The sequence below is a fragment of the Hydra vulgaris genome, chromosome 12 (assembly GCF_038396675.1).
Source record: "Hydra vulgaris chromosome 12, alternate assembly HydraT2T_AEP".
Classification (NCBI taxonomy): Eukaryota; Metazoa; Cnidaria; class Hydrozoa; order Anthoathecata; family Hydridae; genus Hydra; species Hydra vulgaris.
This window is the reverse complement of record NC_088931.1, coordinates 52249217-52270867: the sequence shown is the minus strand read 5'-3', so window position 1 is coordinate 52270867 and position 21651 is coordinate 52249217. Positions and strand designations below refer to the sequence as shown.

The 21651-nt window shown below is 25.9% G+C and overlaps 1 protein-coding gene across 1 annotated transcript in view; it reads left to right on the top strand.

Moving 5' to 3' along the window:
* Nucleotides 1–21651, top strand: part of LOC100207141 (probable sphingosine-1-phosphate phosphatase) — a 51322-nt gene that overhangs the window by 10673 nt on the left and 18998 nt on the right. The window contains exons 3-6 of the mRNA XM_065813652.1: nt 9383–9477; nt 11226–11301; nt 13179–13246; nt 16661–16705. Coding sequence (XP_065669724.1) covers nt 9383–9477; nt 11226–11301; nt 13179–13246; nt 16661–16705 — 284 coding nt within the window. The remainder of the gene's footprint in view (nt 1–9382; nt 9478–11225; nt 11302–13178; nt 13247–16660; nt 16706–21651) is intronic.

Here is a 21651-nt window from a genome sequence, read left to right as displayed (position 1 = left end):
AAAGTGTTACACCATTTTGAAATTGAATTTTCATATAGTAGCTTTAATTTTTGTGTGTTTTAGCCATCGTTTTTAAGTTCCTTACCTTAAAAAATAGTTAATTAGAAATTTTTACCACTATTAAACAAGTATTTCATAAGTTAAAGCTAACTGTGTCATGCAATGAGCCAAAAAAATAAATGGCGCTGAAAAAAAAAGTTAAAAAAGAGATTGGGACCAAGTATCAATATCTCTGAAACCGTAAGGAGTCAGACGCTAAAATTTGGAGTGAAGTTTTCTTTCATTAATTCAAGCTTGTATTCCAAAAATCAGCAAAATCTGAGATGGCATGGTGCCGAGCATAAATTGAATTGAGCTGGAATGACCCATATGTTTCTACATTTCTGTTCAATATATCTTGACGATAATTCTCTCATTTAAGTTTAAGTTCATTGATTATTTGAGAGTCAATCCATTTTGAGTGTTTTATATTTTTAAAGTTAGATTTGGTATATTATTGTGATACTAGTTTTAAGTTTATTGAAAAAGATACTCCATAATTTGCTCCAACAAAAACATAATCACTTAATTACAGTTGTTTTTTTTTTGTTAAATGTTTTGGTGAGTTATATTATTTTACAATACTTTAATTAAGAAAAATTGGTTTAGTTAAAGATAAAAAGGTAGCAGAAAGATTAATTAGTATTTGACCTTCTATTACAAAAATTGTAATTTATTGGGAGGCTCTGTCTAAAAGTAAACTGCTATCTGGCGAATCATATAAGTTTGTTGTAAATGCTGTTAAAAAGAAACTTTCCCTTGTAAGATTCCGGTTCTTTCGCTTCCTGGTGAGCTTATTTGAATTGTTTCTAAAGCTCTATCAGACAGATGCTCCAATGTTACCTCACATGAGTGGTGATCTTGTGCAGTTGGTTAAGGGGATTCTTAGAATGTTCATTAAATCTAAAATATTAAAACTTGCTCAAAACTTACCAAAATTGTTAAAGCTCAGAAAGAATGATGCAGTTATTTCGAAGGATATTGAAAAATTTAAAATTCAATGCATGCATATTTTGATTTTAGCTGCTGAAAAGTTATTTAAAAGATGTCCACTTGATTCTGTGGTTGTTAACATGAGTACTTGTTTGCTGTCAAATTTTTATGATCAGGTCACACCTAAAAAAAATTGGAGTAAAATGTCTCCAGATTACATCAGAAATTAAAGTTGCCTTTAAAATTTGCACATCAAAAATACCAAATCATGCTTGAGGAAGAGAAGTCAAAGAATAAAAAGCATGCAATGCTAGGTCAGAAAGCCATTATTTTGTCTAAAACTGAAAAAATAAATTCTCAAATTGGTCTCTTTACAAAAACTTGATTGATGCTACGAAAGGAGTTTGTCTTGAGTGTGGAACAATCCGAAAAGAAAAACACTATATTATTGGTCAGCAAAGCAAATGCTTTAGAAAGGAAAAGTGATGAGAAAATGAGAGAGGTTACTAGGTTTGCAAATAACATTGCTATGGAGGAAAAGAGAATGAAACTGAATTAACAATTGTTGTTTTTTGACAATTTGTTTGTTGATATAAAATCTTATTTATGATGATGTTTATACAAGTATGGCTGGTTTGCAGTTGAAAAGCTTCAATTGTTTTTTGCTTAATAAAAGATTTTGCTTAGATATTCTATGTGTTCAATGGAGCGCATATAATGTAGTAGACTTTTTTAGCTGTTTTTTTTAAAAGGATTATGTTAAAAGTAATTTAAAAACTTGTCAAGGTTTGTTTTATCCATTATGATTTTTGTATTGCAATTTAGACAATTTTATCCAGAAAATTGGTTTTCATGATAATTTTTTTAAACAGATAATGCAGGCTTGACCAGGAAGGCATGCAATTTCAAGTCTTTATATGACCACGCAAATAATATTTTGCTTTGATGATTTAACCACGGTTTTTTAAAATGCGCTAAAAAAATTGGTTTTTAGTTATGTTGAAGATAAAAAACTTTGACACGTTAATCTTTACTAACGTTTTTGTATGAGCAAAACGCTTTTAAATAAAGTAGCTAACAATTTTAATTAAAGTATCATAGAAAGTTGTATAATTTGTATTTATATTATTTAGTTATATAAGATTTTTCTATAAGTAAAAATAAAAAAAGTAAAAGTTTAAAAAAAAAAAAATTAAATTTTATTAGCGACGACTTTAAATGGCGAAGATCTTTTTAATAAACTTTATATTAGAATCATTAAAGTTTTTGTTGAGAAAAAAAAAAAATAAAGACAAACTTTTTTGAATTCAATAACTGATCTTTACTTACGTTTTTATATTATGGAAACGGATTTAAATAAAGTAACAAATCAGTGCTAATGATTTTTTATAAAAACATTAATGAATAATATATATTTTTTTATATTTATACAAGTATTTTTATTATAGATATTTTTAAATAAAAAATATTTATATCAGTTTTTTAAATTAACGATTTAATTATTTTTTCTTTAGTGCGAAAAATTGTTTAAGAATCTTTTTTTAAACTTTTAAATGTGCGCGTTTATTAAACAATTGTAAGTTGTAAGTTGTTACTTTATTTAAAAAGCGTTTCGCATAATATTATATTATAAAAACATAAGTAAAGATAAACGATTCAAAGTTATTTATTCCAAACGTAATTTAGGTCTTATTGTTACACTTTATTATTTATTTTAGTTAAGTTTTAATTTTGTTTCTGCTATTTTAGTTTTAATTAAGTTATTTTTATTTTGTTTTTTTTATTTTTTTTACCAAGATTTATTTGCTTCTTTTACGATAAGTTTTTTTTTAAGTTTCTTTATAGTTAAGATAATTTTTTTAACGCGTTTTTAAAGCGCACACTAATTTTCATATAAAATAAAAACATATTACACCCATGGTCAAGTTAAGTAAAATCAAATAGTTTTTGTGGTCATATTATGAAGTGAAATTAAACGCCTTCCTGGCCAAGCCTGCAATGTGTCAGTTTCTGATTGTATGCCCTGTTACAGCTTGTTTAAAACAACATCTGTTTAAATTTCTGCATTTTCAGTTGATGATGTATTTAATTGAAAGAACTAGATCATGCGCAATTTGATAGGTTAGTCTGGCTATAAATGCTCAAAGTATTTTTTTAATATTTCTAAGCTTTGTTTTGTTATACTGTGCTATTTTTATCTGAATATATTGTTGGATTAGCAAATATAAAATTACAAACTGTGATAACAAAGGTACAGCTACAAATAGTGATAACAAAGGTACAGCTTAAATTAGTGATAACGAAGGTACAGCTACAAATAATAATAACAAATCACTAACCCAAAGTAGCCTCTGTTATAGACTAACTATTGCATAAAATGTTGAAAGATTTTGTTTACAACTTTATATTTAATACATATTTCAGTTAATTTTTGTGTGAAAGATGATTTAAAAATATTTTATGTGCATAATTTTTAGTTTTTTGAAGATCATCTGAAACTATTTCTAAAACCTATGTTTTTCTTTGCGTTCATTCATAGTCAATCTAAATAATAAGATCCATACTAACATCTAACTTAACTAATAACTAAGTTTTATAAGTTTCGTCATTCATAGCAATTTTAGCATTATAAGTAGGTAGTAATTTAAACATTTTATAAAATATTGCTAATGTTAAAAATGGTCAGGGAAGTTCATCTGATTTTTAAAAAAAGTCAGTGAAAAGTAAGTGAAAAGTCAGGGAATTTCAAATAAATAATTGGCTACTAACCCTGCAAAATGTACCTAAGATAAAATTTTGTGGTATCCTAGAAGTTACTGGAGTTTTGTCAGGACCACAAGCTGCAAAAAAGTTTAAGTAAGAAATAACTTTTGCAACAAAATTAGAAGTGATTTGGGTGCCTAACAGTGGATCAATTTGTTTTCTTAAGAAAAGCATGGTTATTGAATTCAATAGATAAATTAAAGAAAAAGTTCTTTGCAATTAATTCTGTCTTATTCTTAAGAGAGTTAATAAAATCAAACCCATTGACATTCATATTAACATGTGAAAGCTTCTCAGAACAAACAGCTGTAACATAAAAGCTCTTGCTTTTCACATGTTACAAGTGTTTGTCTTCAGAGCACAATTAACCAGATGAACACGGATCGTTAACTTTTGTAATATCAAAAAAATCTTTAGAACTTTATTATTCTTTGTTCATATTACTCAATCCAAAATATGGGAAAGTTATTATTTTATAGTGTTGTAGCTTATTAATAAAATTCTAAAAATGTTTTTTTTTTCAATAAAATGTAGTTTTATTGAAAGTAAATAAGAAAATTTTGTATAAAGTCTAATGTAAAAAGAAAATCTTGTACTTTTTTTTTTGTTATACAATTTTCATAGTATTAATGTATATTGTATTATAAATTACAGGACTTGAATTATCAAAAAAAAGGGCTCAAATTATCGCCAAAAAAAAACTATATAAATATTTTTTGCCCCACTTATCCCTGGCACCGCTTTGCGGTAATGGGGGTGGGGGATTGCGTTAGTATAAAGTTGAATCTTTTGTACTAGTGGTATACCAATAACACTTTTTTGGCCAATGTTGATACCCATGCCGATGGATGGGAAAAGGCCGATACCGATGCCGTTACTGATGAATTAACTAATTATTAAAGTTTTGAAAATATAAAGCCATAGAACTTTAAATCAGGTAAATTTTTTCATGGAATCAGTACTGGTAAACAAATACTTAACAATAGCCAAAAAATTATTTTAAAAGATATTAGAAAAACTTAAAAAATATACATTTTTTATTTTTTTTACTATGAAAAGAAAACTTTCAAAAAAGTAAATACAATTTTAGAGGAATGCTTTTTATTTCAATTTTAAAAAGAAAATGGTATTATGATAAGCAGTTTAGAATTTTAATCTCTTTATAAAAAGTAAATAAAAAAAAACCTTTATAAATATATATATATATATATATATATATATATATATATATATATGTGTATATATATATATATATATATATATATATATATATATATATATATATATATATATATATATATATATATATATATATATATATATATATATATATATATATATATATATATATATATATATATATTCTCAATATAAAATAAAATAAGAGACTTCAAAATGAAATACCAAAAAAAATAATAACTTTAAGATTCTAAAGAAAGCATCAATAGCAGTTGTCACAATGTTTAGTATTTAAAATTGTGTATACAAATATTGTAATGTAAAAACATAAACATTTCTCCTGTTTCCGGAGTTAACTTATTTCGTCTTGAAGAATAAACTTGTCCTCCACAACTGAACAACCGTTCATTTTCAACAGAAGATGGAGGGCATGATAAATACTTCTGAGCTATTGGAGCTAATTGCTTGAAGTTATTTCTATTTGCTCTCCATCATACTATAGGACTCTCTTGTTGCATGATAATGTCTTAGCTCAAATAAATTAAAACTTCATTTTTCAATTTTAAATAATGCTTGTTTTCTGTTTCTTGCAGAACTTCAGATATTCAGATGTGTTTTTGATTAAAGTGTTTTTATTTTTAATAAAATTTTCAAAGCATTTTGAAAAATCGAAATCTAGATTTATTGTACTTGATGACAAACTGACCTCAGGTTTAAATTTCATATGATCTTTTTGTTAAAGACTTTTTGAGCAATCTACAAGCCATTTAATAATATTTTTAAAATAACTATCAGTTTCTTCGTTTGGAAAAAAATTATTTATATACCTCAGATCTAAAAATGTGGCTAAAATGAGATTTTTGTCATTGAAATATTTTTTAAATCTTTCATTCGCTGATTTTTTACATTCTTTTAAAGCTGTCCCTAATCTTAAAAACAAGGGAGACTTTTCAGCTTAAAAAAGCATGGTTTTTATAACTTGTATTGTTGGAATCATAGCAATGCAATTGCTTCATGCTTACTTAACAAATTTGTTACATCATTAAACATTTTTAAAAGTCATAGTAATTTTTCTAAAATAATCCATTCATTGTTTTCCAGTCACTTTAGTTTAGAGTTGTCATTATCATAACAAAATGGGATCAAAGCACGCTTCTGATCAAAAATTCTTTCAAACATAAAGTATTGACTATTCCATCTTGTTGTTATGTCTTGTTCTACTATAGAAAAAGGTTAAATATCAACTGCAATCATTTCTGGAATATATTTATTAATCAATTTAGACCTGTGATCATTCATGTCCCTGGGCTTTTTTCTCTCAAGTGTTTCAAACAAAGTTTGTTGAGACTGTTTTGAGCAGCTTGCATCAGTTGACTTGATTTTCTTGAACATGTTTTGTTCACTTTCTGCTCTCCTTTTGTTTTCTTCTTCATTAAGTTTCAACTCTTTGCTTGCTATTTCTTTATGTTTTGTATTAATATGAGACAGCATATTTGTTGTGTTAAAAGACTTTGATTTTTTTCTTTGTTACCTCTTGTAATCTTCAGTTTGCATATGCCACATATTGCAATTGAAATATCTTCAGGAGAAATAGTAAAATATTTCCACACCCAACTGCGTGGTTTTATTGGAATACCTTTTCCAAGCAAAGCTGCTGCCATTCTGAATATATATTTGATTCTGCAACTTTATTAACTTATTAGTAATTTATATATCTAAATAACAATCATATAGAAATATAGATAGGTAACAATGCTTAAATAGGTTACTTTTCAGTATAACAATAAAACAATACAAAATAAAATAGTACTACAAACAACATTATAGTAATAAAAGTATAAATACATTCAGCTGTTAAACTAAAGCTTATACACATCATTTTAAGAATAAATAAATTTGCCTGTAAACAAAGTCAAAATGAACAATTTCTCAAAAAATTCTAAGTAATGCATAAAGTTTAGATTATTTATTATTTAATTATTATCATAATGCAGGATAAAAATATTAAAATGCCATCGGTAATGCAAATTGGTAAATTAATAAAAAAAGGTCGACGCCGATACCAATTCCGATTGTGCAAAAAGTGGCCGATTTAGCTGATGCCGCTTAATCGGTACATCACTATTTTGTACATTAGTTCATAGTTGTTATTTATTTAACATATTATCTCTTATATTTAAATATTATCTTATGATTTTCTTGTTTAGCGGAGTTTAAAATAGCGTAAGTTACTGTCATAATTTACAGCATAAGTTATAATTTAAAATTTAAGTTATAATTTAAAGTTTAAGTTGCAGTTATAGTTTTATACTTTTAGTAATTGTTTTTACTTAACATGATTGTAAAAAAGTAAGAGTAAAAACTTATGTTAAAAAAGCTTATGTTAATGTAAAACAAATTTGTGACACTGTTTTATTGCTGTTATTACAGTTAATAACCTTAATAAAATAAAACGTGTTTAAAATGAAGCAAAGTAAATAAATAGAATTGTTTTAATTACTTAAAACATTATCGTAATAAAACTTTAAACTTCATATTTGCACAAAAACGTGCGTATAGACCATTATCTATAGACCAAATGAGTAAGATCAAAGCAAAAAAGTATTAGATACAACGTTTTTTATAATTTATTGTTTTGATCTAGCGTACTATTTAAAATAATTTTCATTTAGAAGCTTATATTATGTGTAAACAACATATAAGATATAACTAGAAACATTTGTATGGCTAATTTTTGCAAGTCTTTGAGTACTTAAGTAAGTTTAATAGTTGAGTAACTGTAAGTTACTGTAGTAACTTAACTGGTTGTTTTGATTTAGTTTAAATGTAAATTTACTATGATGTACTCTATCCATTTAATAAATCAAACTAGATATAACTTTAAAATAATATTGGCTTCCACGCAGAGATTTGAATTAATTTAAATTCAAAAGAACTTTTTTATAAATAATTATATAATAAAATAAAATAACTAAAGATTTTTTTTTTAATTTTATTCTGATTCACTCCCAACAAGGCTACAAGTAACCACTATTAACTTGGGAGTTATTGGGAAAAAATAATAGAGTTATAGAGCAAGGAAACGGTTGACTTAAAAAAATTGAAGGTTGTATGAGTCAGGAAAACATGAAGATGAAAGAGAGTTCCAAAGGGTTGTAGTGCGGGGAAAAAAACTAGACTAATAAAAGTTTTTGGAGCATGCAGGGACAGATACAGTAAAAGAATGAGACTTTGATAAATGACAAGTCAAGCAAGAATGAGTTTTAGTTGATGGAACTAGAGATGATAGCTCCTTAAAGAAGCATGAAAATAAAACATACTAGTAATTAGCAATAAGGCAAATATGTTTCACTTTAATGCAGTACATCACTGCCCAAAGGAGTCCTTTGAGCAGTGATGTACTGCATCAAAACAAAACACACCTGCCTAATTTCTAATTACAAGAATGTTTTATTTTAACGCAGTACATCACTGTTGAAAGGAGCTATCTCTAGTTCCATCAACTAAAACTAATTAAATTAGTTATTACAATATTAATATTATTGTTGTTGTAATTATTATTGTTGTAAATATCACTATTAAGTAATAATAACTAAATTCAGGAACTAATAATAATAACACTCTTATGAATAAGAATTATGGTAACAGTATTTCTAAAAGTAACTTTAATTATACAAAAAAAAACCTCTTCTTTTCTAAAAAGTCTCCAAGTAACTTTCTTAAAAACGTTCGCAATCTTTTTTAAGCTATTTTATCTGATGAAATTTATGTTGAATAAAATCTCAGTGCAAGAGAGCAAAGATCATACTTCTATTCAAAAGATAAATTGATTTTATCTTTTGAATTTATGACTCCTAATAAAAAACTTAGACAAATTACTTTTAAGAATGGCCAAAAAAAAATACAAAATTAGAAAAGATAAAAAAATAAACAAAAAAACAAAAAATAAACAAATCGCAAAAATTTTATTTTAAGAAAAAAACTAATCATGTAGATGTGAAAAGCGCGTTAGCGATACGCTTAATTCAAGCCCTGAATTATAATATAATACTTTCAGTATATATTTTTGAAGTTTAAAATCCACACTTGTGTGTTTTAGATGGATCTACAATGGGTTTTCCATGGCTACAAAACTTTTTTTCTTTTTTTTTATCAACTTTTTTTATCAACTGCTTCTTAACTGTTTGCTCAATATGATTTAACTGTGTTCTTGTATTTTGACTGAATTCATTCATTTTAATCTATTATTAAAAACAAAATTAATTTTAAAATTAAGTATTAAAATTTGTGAAACTTTAATTAAAAGAAGACTAAAGATACAAGTAATCAAAAAAATAAAAAATGTCTAGAATCATTATTTACAAAAGGTATAAGACCTAAATGGGATTCTCTGTGGCTTGTTGTGCTAGCACAGTTCTGTGTATAAATTAGAATATAAAAGTTTTTTTTTTTTTGTATATCATTTTAGCATCTTCGTAACAAGCATGTGACGCGGTTAATGAAGTTTGTTAGTTTGCTTGGTTGTGAGGAGTTTTATGTTTTATATATTTGTTTTCTAGTCTGGTAAGTGCCTTAACTTATTTATTTATAGTAGTTTAATTTTTGTAATTACTCTTAATAATAGATCCATGCTAAAAAAAAAATTATAAATATTCTCAACAGAAATGGGCCTTATAGAATTTTTATAAATATTCTAGTTTATTTTTAGTAAAATGACTCAATCCTAAAATGTAGGCTCAGTGGTATATTTAAGTCAAATGACAAGAAATAAAATAAGCAGAACAATTTGGGTCAAATATGACAACCTTTTAAAATTTTTATTAAAAAGATTTTACAGTTTTATGATCAGTTTTATTTATTTTCAACCATCTACAATCTTTCTTTATCTAACATTTTATTTTATTTAATAACATCATAAAAATGATCTTTCCCAATGAATTGAAGAATGGCTGAATGAAGAGTTTACTCATGAATAACATATATAACACAATGAATGTTTTAATATGTAATATTGATTCAGTACTTTTTGCCCTAAATTCAAAGCAGTAGAATTATCATGCCACAATATGAAGTGCACTGTGGTGTGATTTTGTTTGCAGTGCATATCACAATGATGGAAAAAAAAAATTTCAATGGTTTTCAATAATTTTAAATACTATCCTGCTTAATCATTTTTTAATAAAAAAAGATATAAAAAGGTGCAAGGGTATCATCTTTCCTCTTCTATGCCACACAAAACCTCAAGATCATTTAAGTGATAAAAAAGAAAGCTTATAATTTAGATTACAATGATTCAAAGACTTGGAAAATTTAATAAATGTGATAAAAAAAACTACTTACCAAATTTAGAAATAGACTAAAGACTAGACTAAAACCACTGTTACTAAATATACTACACTAAAAACACTGTTACTGCTTTAACCAGAAGTTTTACTATTTATCAGTGTAAAATTTGCAAATTATTAAGTTTATGGGAAACACCCCAAACAACAAAGTTAAAAGTTTTTCAAGTTGTGTGCAAAATGTTAGCAGTAAAAGTATTTGAAAACTGTCAAATCTCTGATGTTAACAATTGCATCTCCAATTACAAACACAAATCTCCAACACAAAAAGTTTGTATGAACACAGATCAAAAAGAATTGAACTTGCTACAGGTGAAAAACCTTTAAAAGTATTAGTAGAAGCCTTTAAAAATAGACAGAAACAATAGTCTAGGCTTTTTATTTTGATTGATTTGATAAGGGTTTAAAGTTTAATTTTGAATAGAACATCAATTAAAAGGAAAACTTGCATACAAGCAAACCTGAAAAAAGCACTAGCAGTTATTGACAGTGCACTTGTAGGTTTTTTAATAAATTATCAAGAATTTGATGTTAAAAATTTGAAAGTAAAAAAAAGTGTGATTAAAGAAGAGAACCTAAGCAATCAAACAGTCAAACTCAGAATTGATGGAGGAAGAGGCTTTCTAAAGTTAAATAAAATATGTAGGACCTATTGATGACAATTTAATGACAATGCAGTACTAACATATTGTATGCATAATTTTTTGTTTACCCTTCCTTTAACTTCGCAACAAAATCTTGATTGACAAAATGCTTTGATAAATCATAACTAAAATTTTTCTTATGAAGAATCCTAAGACTCCTTTCTTATTGTAGATTCAAGTATAAGAATAATTAGGAGGTTAGTGTTAAAAACAATTTTTTTGGTAACATTTCATACTTTAATTGCATTTATCCACTCAATTTGTCAGTTCATTCAGTTTTTCAGTTCATTCTGTGTTTTTTTAGTGATTATCTTTATTGTTTTAGGATTGTTGACATGCGTCTGGCTCGTTTATCTTGTATTGCTATGGCAATGGGGTTCTATATAGCCAATGCAGTGAAAGTATATAATTGTAGTTTTATTTTTTTAATTTTTTTAATTTTGCATATTAAAGATTGAAAATTGCCATTTAGCTATTATTGGTTTAACTTAAATTAAATTATTGATTGAAGATAACCCATTCAAAAACAACCCAATTTGTGTGTTCAAAAGTATAAACACAGCCTTCAGTTCAAAAGTATAAACCTATCTATAAAGTTATCTAAGAAGTGGAACAAGAAATATTTAAATGTTTTTTAAAAGTACAATTTTTTTATTGCAAGACAGCTGTTGAATTTTCGATGTTTTGTACACATGAGAATTTTGTCAGTAACATTTAATGTAAAGTCACTTTTAATATCTGGAGCATTTGATGTCAAATTATCAGAAAAACCAAAAAATGGCACTATATTTTGAGTTTTATAATTTCTATATAAATATTAAAGTGTTTATGAAAATTAAGAAAGCCTAAAAGTTTAAGTATCCAACTTATCCAACAGAAATATTAAGATTTTAATTTTGCTGATTTGTGCTAACTAAGCGTTTTTTGAAATTTAATGGAGTGAGATTTTACCCTGAAATTTAGTACATAGACAGTCTTTCACAAAGCTGATTCAAATATCAATTTAATTAAAATTGAATAATAATAAATATAATTTGAATATATGGTTTGGGGTATTTTGACAATCAAAATAGTAATGTCACCTCATTACTATTTTGACCAATATCATTTTGGGACTAAATACCTAAAATATGAGTATATATTTTATATATCACTTTTAAATAGATGTAAATCACGGCTTTAGCACAGTAAAAAGTGTGAAATTGACTAAAAGTGAAGTCTACGGTAGTAAGTTGCTCACTTTGTAGTTGAGATTCAATATTGATGAACTTTAGAAGGTTTTACCACTCAATTTATTGAAAGCTTTTCAAACCAACATTTGGAAATAAAATAAGATTTTTTTGGCTATATAATGGTTAGATTAAACTATACACAGTAAGTTGCCATGGTTTTGATTTAAAACAACAACAACAACAAAAAGTGTAACACCAAATATATTTATTTAGTAGCTGAAAATGTGAAAGTACATACAAAAAATTAAAATTGTATCAAACCACTGATAATCATAGCAGGCAAGCTTTAATGAGAATTTGCCAATCCTTTTGTTTCAACTTGTTTCTCTGGGCAGAGGCCTAGTTCATCAAAGTTCATGTTTCAGAGTTATAGAGTTGAGAGAGGGTTGTAATGACAATAATAGTAGCCTCCTCAACTGTAGTAGCCTTCTCAGTCTTGAATTAACATTAAAAAAAAGTTATTTTTAGTACAAGCCAAAAATATAATATTTTAGTATCAAGAAATATTTAGTGGCCTAATAAATATTTAAAAAGTGACCTAAATTATTGGAAATTAGTAAACTTTGAGAGCAATGTATTTTCTCAGAAAAGATATAGTTTTTATAGTATTTATTTGCTTAATACCTAATTTTTGTCTTCATTTATACAAACTGAATTTCAACAAGGTGTTAAAAATGGGGGAGAAAAAAAATCATGAAAAAATAATTTGTTGTTAATTATATTATACATAAACAAAATAATAAGTGGTTAATAATGTTAGTTGTAATTGATCATTATAAAGCATGAAAAAAGCAAAAAGTTTATAATAATTATATAAATTTCATAACTTAAATAAGACATTTCTAATAATTTCTTTTTAAAAATGATGCAATAATAAAGACATTTCTGAAAATCAACAAATTTTTTTAGAAATAGCATATATTCCTTGATCCCAACTCTTTATGTCAAAGGTTCTTTACTTAAAAATTTAAATAGTATTTATAATTTTTTTAAAATAAAGTTCAAGTTTTTTATACTACATTGTAGCAACATTATCTCTTTCTTAGAATTCATTATGTTTACCTCGTCCTCCAAGTCCACCTGTAAAACCATTAGAAAATGCTTATTATACATGGTAAGTATTTTTCTTAATATACATTAAAAACACAGTAGTAATAATAATTTATATATATACATGTAAATATATATATATATATATATATATATATATATATATATATATATATATATATATATATATATATATATATATATATATATATATATATATATTTGTGTATATAAGCACTCGAAAATAGGGTCAACATTTGGAAATGCTGACCTAACTGTTGACCTATGTATGTGTATGTGTATATATATATGTGTGTGTATATATATATATATATATATATATATATATATATATATATATATATATATATATATATATATATATATATATATATAAATAAGAAAACATCAAACAATGCAAATTCTCTTAACACAAATAATAATTTATTTTGAGAAATTTTCACTGGGTTATGGACACCAGCATCATCAGCTCGTAAAATATTACAAAATTTTTTGAATGTTAAAAAAACAGTTTAATAAATTTTTTAACTGGCGTCAGCAGTTGAATGGCTTCTTTTTTCTTTACGCAAGAATATAAAAAATGGAGTCCAAAATTTACTTTTGACAAATTGCCCATTATCGAGATTTATTCCGTCATTCAATGGGAAACATTGGTGTCTCTGTATTTCAAGTGCTTAGGTAATTCGACTGTAAAGTATATGAAGCACTCGAAATACAGAGGCACCAATGTTTCACATCAAATGGCGGAATAAATCTCGATAATGAGCAATTTGTCAAAACTAAATTTTGGACTTCATTTTTTATATTCTTGCGTAAAGAAAAAAGAAGCCATTCAACTGCTGATGCCAGTTAAAAAATTTATTAAACTGTTTTTTTAACGTTCAAAAAATTTTGTAATATTTTACGAGCTGATGATGCTGGTGTCCATAACCCAGTGAAAATTTCTCAAAATAAATTATTATTTGTATTAAGAGAATTCGTATTGTTTGATGTTTTCTTATTAATATAACATACACTCTTACACACAATGTTTATACTCAAATATATATATATATATATATATATATATATATATATATATTTATACGTATATATATATATATATGTGTGTATATATATATATGTATATATATATATATATATATATATACGTATATATATATATATATATGTGTGTATATATATATATGTATATATATATATATATATATATATATATATATATATATATATATATATATATATATATATATATATATATATACGTATATATATATATATATATACGTATATATATATATATATGTGTATATATATATATGTATATATATATATATATATATACGTATATACATTATACATACCATAATATTATATAAACAAATTTATGGTTCATTCTATCAATGTGCTCCATTGCAAAATTGGCATCTGCTAGGGTTTCATCTCTTTATTGTGCTCACCACTTTCTTACTCTGGGTTCTTTTCTTTATCTTTATAAATCTCTAATCTGTCCTTGTATGGAATACTATTGGCATATCTAGAGCAGATCTTTAAATGATACCCTTACTCTTTTAGACAAGGTGGAAAAACGCATTGTAAACATAGTTGGACCTGCTCTTGCAGCCAACCTCCAATCATTTTCACATTGTCCTAATGTTGCTACTCTTTCTCTTTTTTATAAATACTATAATGGGTGCTGCTCTAAAGAGCTAGCGTCTCTTTTGCCATCTATTAAAATTCATTCTTGTGTTACTTGTCATTCAATTAAGTCTCGTCCTTCACTGTGAGTATTCCTAAGTGCTCCAATTTCTTTTTCATCTAGTTTTTTTCCTCGAACATCAGTTTACTCTCTTCTTCTTGTTTTCCTAATTCATACAATTTGTTATCTTTAAAGTCATCTGTTAGTCCTTATCTCGCTTTATAAACTTCATCTTTTCTCTTCTAGTAACTTCTAATTCTAATAGTGGTTGCTTGCAGTCTTGTTAAAAGTAAAGAAAAAAAATGTGGTCAAAAATGTTGAAGTAGAAGATTTTTTTTTCAGAGTTTAATTTGTTGCTTAAAATAAGTTATAAAGAATAAAACTTAGGTGTAAATTCTGTAAAAATGTGGACCTAATTGCCAATTTTATATATTTTTTTACTTATTTCTTGTTTTACTCTATTAATTAATATATCTTATTATTTCTAATTGTTCAAATGCTATTTAAATTATATTAATTCCATTTCATGAGACAGCTGTGTAAAATTAAAGATTTTTTTTACTTAAACTTTTAGAATCATGTAAAAGAATTGTAAATGTCTCTGTTTTGTTTTTGTTAATAAAAGTAGCATTTTAGTATTAAACAGAGTTTAGGACTAAAATTTTAAGTATTAAACTCTAGAGTGTTAAAAGGTTGTGGTGAGCAGGTGATTAATGATTCTGAGTGAATATTGATGTTTTCTTAAAATTCTGCAACGTGTTAGACAACAGTTCAACAATTTAACTGTTTAAAAAATATAAGTGAATTGTAATTTTACAACATAAGTTCAACTCAAATTTAATCAGAAGATTTTAAAAACATTTTAGTGTACCAGGTGTATAAAAATCCTCTATAATTAAGGAAAAACAAAAGTTGTTTATTAGAAAGTATTCTATTTCTAGTTTTTATCTATTTTCTATTCTATTTCTCTATATGGTTTTTGTTATCTTGCTTTATAAACTTCATATTTTCTCTTCCAGTAACTTCCAACTCTAATAGTGGTTGCTTGCAGCCTTGTTGGAAGTGAAGATGTTATAATATATATATATATATATATATATATATATATATATATATATATATATATATATATATATATATATATATATATATATATATATATATATATATATATATATATATATATATATATATCTTTTGTGAAAAACTTTTATTAAAACTATGAAAGTGTTTAAAAAGTAAATTACATTAATTTAATCATTTAAATTATATTATTTTATATAGTAGTCAAGTTTTCTAAAAATTAAATAAATTTTATTTTATAAATTTTCAGCAATTTTCTATAATTCTATTATTACACCTATTATTTAGTTATCAGTTTTTATTATTTTATCTTTTTTACTATGTGGAAGGAATATACTTTAGTACATTATTATTCAGAAGAAGAAAAAAGAATGCAACTTTGCATTTTTTCTTTTTTTTTCACTATATTACACCCCATGGCTGAGGTTGCTACTAAACCATGGTTGAGGTTACCACTAAACCATGGGTGAGGTTGTCTAAAGATTGAAGTTGCCTAAAGGAGGCTACTCAATTTCCAACATTTTTTTCATTTTGGCATTCCCAACCCATTAGCTTGGAAACAAACAAAAATTTATTTGTATTCTATTATTTAATTTTTAAGTTCTTAATATTGTTATTGTTAATTTATTATTACTGTTTATTATATTGCCTTAACTTATAAACTATTATTTTTAGGGGCTTGCCAAGTCATCATTCCGTGTTGGCAGTTGTATGCCCATGGTGAGTTTGTTTATTTCACAATAACAAGTAGAAAAAAAAGTTGCTTATAACTCTATCTTATAATATATTATAATATCTTATAATCTTATAATATCTTATAATCTATTTTTAAAGTTTCTAAAATTGTAGATTATTACTTTGACTTGCAACTGACAACTTTAGTTTTTTCAAATTTACACCTAATTGATTTTACCCTAGTGAGATTTTGATCAACTGAATTTTCAACCTTATGTATTTCTGACCTACAGTTTTTTCAACCTACTGTATTTTTAACCAACCTACTGTTTTTTTTTTTATCAACTTTAGAACTACACTTTTTCCGGTATGTATTCTGTATATTTTTTGTTGATTCTAATTTAATCAGCTGTGACGCGATGGTTGGAGCGCTGGCTTCAGAATTTATGGCTTCAGGTATTAGGTTCGATGCCTGCTAGAAAAATTTGTCTTATTGATTTATTGTTAATTTTATTAAAAAAATAATAATTCAAAAGCGCATGGAAAAAACATTAAAAACACAAACCAGTAAGTTGAAATGGAAATGATCTATAAACAGTTGAAAATTACATTATCTCAAATTGCTTACATATGAAAATCTCTATAATTGGTTAAAATATAAATCATTATGAAAATGTCATAAATCCTATGAAATCACTGTGAAAATGTCAAATATGAAAAAATCCTTCAAAAATGATAAGAACATTAATCGATTGAAAACAATTTAGGCCTCAGTAGGACATCATTTATACTAATTAGTAAGTAGATGTTTCTTATTTTAGATCAATTTACCAAAAAAAATGTTCTTTCTTTCCAAATAAACAGTTGAAAATAATCATTTGTTAACCACTTTTAAGTTTATGCTTATATATATACAGTGCATGTGATGAATAAAATTGCCCAGCGCGATATTTTGCGCTTGTAATACAGAAACATGTTATCAACAACCGCAATTTTTGTCATTCTGCATCAAGCCTTTAAGAGCGATATTCAGAGTTGGAAATTGGTTGCCATGGGGCCATCCATAAATTACGTACACAAGTATGGGGACAGGGTCACTCAAAAGCATACCAGTGCGTACAAGGAAAAAGGTGGAAATTTTTTGTTTGAATTTTTTTCCATGTGTAGTCCAGGAAATCAGACAAAAAAACTTTGGTTTTTTAGTTAATGCATTTGTCTATCTACCGGAAAAAATTTTTTACTGCAGCTTTAATATTAAATAAAAACAATGAACAATCGCCATTTACTAAAAGTTGAACACATAAAATGACTTAAAAAAAAATATGACAACATTGATTCTTATTGGAGTTGAACTAACAAGCTTGATTGCGGACATTCTAAACAACAGAAACGTTTTAAATTTAATTTAAAGTAAATAGTAATGAAAAATAAGATTAATAAGATTTCTTTTATTTACAAAAGATGTGTGAAAAGTTATAAAAAATAAAGCAAAAGAATCTTACGTTTTTACAAAATCTTGTGGATTAAAACTTTTGATTTTTCAAAATTCAATCAAGTTTTTTAATTTAAATTTTCTATTCTTATTGGGACAAAAGGTTTTGAAAATGGTAAATGTTCCATTCTATCTGTTAGCAGTAATGACTTATAGCTTTCTATTCATTGTTTGTACAAAACAGAAAACTGCATTCTAATTTAAACTGAATGCGCGATTTAATTATTATCAAGTGAATAATTTTTTATTTACTTGATTATATACTTAATAAATATATAATAGACTTATACTAATATAATATATAAATAACTTATATACTGATGTATGTTTTGAGAAATGCCTTTGTGAAAATAGCGGCGTTACATTTTTTCTTTTGTTGTTTGTGATCACGCTTCCAAAAGTTTTAATTCAAAGTTATATAACAAATATACTTGTTATAGGTATTGTTTATTGAAACTTTTTCCTTTTAATTTTGTTTAGCTTTGACTTTTTTAATAAATAGGCTTTAATATAAGCTTAACTGATTTGTAGATATGAATGAAAATATTTAGTTTATTAATTTATATTTGACAAAAAAATATTTGATTCCAATGTTTTGATGTTTTTGAATTTTAAATATAATAGTCATTAATTAATAGAATATGATCGAACCTGTATGAAATCCTTTGATTTCATATAAGCTATAAGTGAAGTTTTACTTTGAATTTTTTACGTTAGATATTTATTTACAAAATATTTACAAATATTACGCTATATATTTATAAATATTGTGCTAGATATATTTAATTTTTTTTACATTTAAGTTTGGAATATTCATTGAAGTGTTGCAAGTTTTGATATTTTATTAAATGGACTTTAATGCAATTCAAAGTAAAAACTCTAGTTAAGCGAAGTTTTTTTTGTCAAATGGACAGTAAAAAACTGTGTGAATGGTTCAATTAAACCAGGGTACTATTAAGCGGATAATATGATAAAGTTCAAATGGAAAAAATTAAAAATATATAGACTGAACATAGCATAGAAAGAGAAGAGATAAATCATTTTAAATTTGAACTTATACCACGTAAATTAAAATTAAATTACATCACATGTAAATTATGTGTGACATACTTTATTACAAAATAACTTCTTTGTTTAACAATATGCAAACTCTACTGTTTAAACATATTTACTTCAACAAAAAATTTTTACTATAAATATTTTCTTAAAAATCAATTTATGTTTTCTCCCTCACAAGTTCTTCAGATGAGCGTAAGGGTGTTCAAGTAATGGGAAAAAATTACTTAAGTAATTTTAAGCAATTTTTTTCAAATTGCTTAAGTAACTTAAGTAATTTTAAGTAATTTTAGTTATTTTTAAAACTTAAGTTTTACATACATTTTTGTGTTATAGTTCTATAAAAGTATAACTAAACTAAAAATAATAAAATGATTTTAAGATTTCTTAAAATTAAACTGCTGGTTCAATTTTAAGAAATCTCAAAATCATTTTAGACATTTTAGAGTTTCAATGTGTTTTTGTATCCAAAATTAAAGCCAACTCTTTTTCAAACTCATTAAGGCAACAGTGTTGAAGATTATCATTTCTTAGAGGTGACCTTTTAAAAAACTTTACAATCATTTTTGGATAGTGGTTTTAATTCCATCAAGCTCGCATAGCTCAACAGGTTCTTTATTAAGTAGTAGTTATTCCCAATTGACAGAAGTTTCATAATTGGTTTCATTATCACCATCATCGACTTCTTCAGTATCCTCATCTAAGTTGTAACAACAAGAATCTTTATCTTCTACTAGATCATTTGCTTTTTTATAAAGTACATTAACTACAGCCAAATGGGTTCCATGAGAAAAACATAGTTGATGAATTATTTGAGACAATCATCTAGTTTTTTTCACTACACTGGCTCCATCTGTAACCATTCCAAAAATATGGTTGTTTAGATTTAACTCAATGTCTTTAAGCTTTGTTTCAATCAATTTAAGACCATTATCAGCCTACATTGAGCCCACAATCCTCATCATTCCAAGGCATTGAACTGATTTATCTGACATGTGTAAGTTTAGGCACATATATCTTTGATTTCTATCGGAAGTCTATTCATCTAGAGTCAATGAAGTTCTATGACCATTTTTAATCATTTTTAACAATATATAAATCATCTTTTTTTAAAGTTTTGCTCCATATTCCAAAAACATTGAAGTTCTAGCTTGCCTTGAACTTGGAATTTTAAGACCTTAGGCGGCCCCAACCTTTTTGAATATCGATACTTTTTGACAATTTATAAATGGGAATAAGATCAATGGCAACCATTTGAGCAAAACAAATTTAGAAGAATCTTTCTTGGAAAAACTATCAGGTGGACACGGAAAAATCCAGCAAAATGATTTGCAAAATGTTTCGGAAACAAATTGAGGTGCGTAAAAAAGTTGTGAATTTTTTTTGCAAAAATCCATCGACTTCTTATCACTTGATTGCTAAACATACTAATGTCCCAAAATCTACAGTTATGGATATTATAAATAAGTTCAAGACTACTCAAAGCTTCGAAAGAGAACTTGGAAGTGGAAGAAAGAAAACTTTCCATGAATCTAAAAAGGTAAAGTCTATTTTAAATTCAATAGTAAGAAATCCAAACCAAATAAAGTTCAAGACTTCTTGTTCTTATATCAAAAAAGTACTTAAAAATGCTGGAATTAAAGCATTTCATAAGAAAAATACACCTAAGACAAGCTTAAATGGTGAAATTAAAGAAATTTGGCGCACAAAGAAGTTGGTTAAAATAATGGCGGATAAAAGTATATGCATAATTAAACATGTCGAAACATATTGCAAGGCGGATTTTTCACAACTTCCTGGTCAACAATTTTACTATGAGAACAAAGATAAACCTGTCAATGATCAATTTAAATATATTCGATGAGAAAAATTTGCATCCAAGTTCCTCGTGTGGCAAGCAATTTGTAGTTGTGGTATGCAGTCTTCTTGTTTTGTCACTAAGAAGACCTTGAGTGCCAATCTCTACATCAAAGAATGCCTCCAAAAAATATTTTTGCCATTTATGAAAAAAACACAAATACCGATGTCTCTTTTGGCCAGACCTTGCTGCCTCTCATTATTCTAAAAAAGTTCTACAGTGGTGCAAAGATAATAATGTGAAAATAGTTCCTAAAGATGCGAATCCTCCAAATCGTCCTGAAGAGCGCAAGATTGAAGATTTTTGGGCAATAGTTAAAGGAGTTCTTCGTAAGACAGGTGGAGGAACAAATAATAAAAAGGACTTCCAAAAAAAGTGGATTAATGCTACTGATAAGGTGAAAAAGGAAAAAATCTGCAAAATGATGGCATCAACCCGCTATAAAGTTTAATCTCTTGCAAAACAACCCATCAAGCCCCTAAATTAAGTTGAAACTCTAGTTTATGTGAACACGTTTAATAATTAAAAAAATTGAAATTGAAAGCATTTATGGTTTTAGAAAAATCTCAATTTAAAGTTGACCAG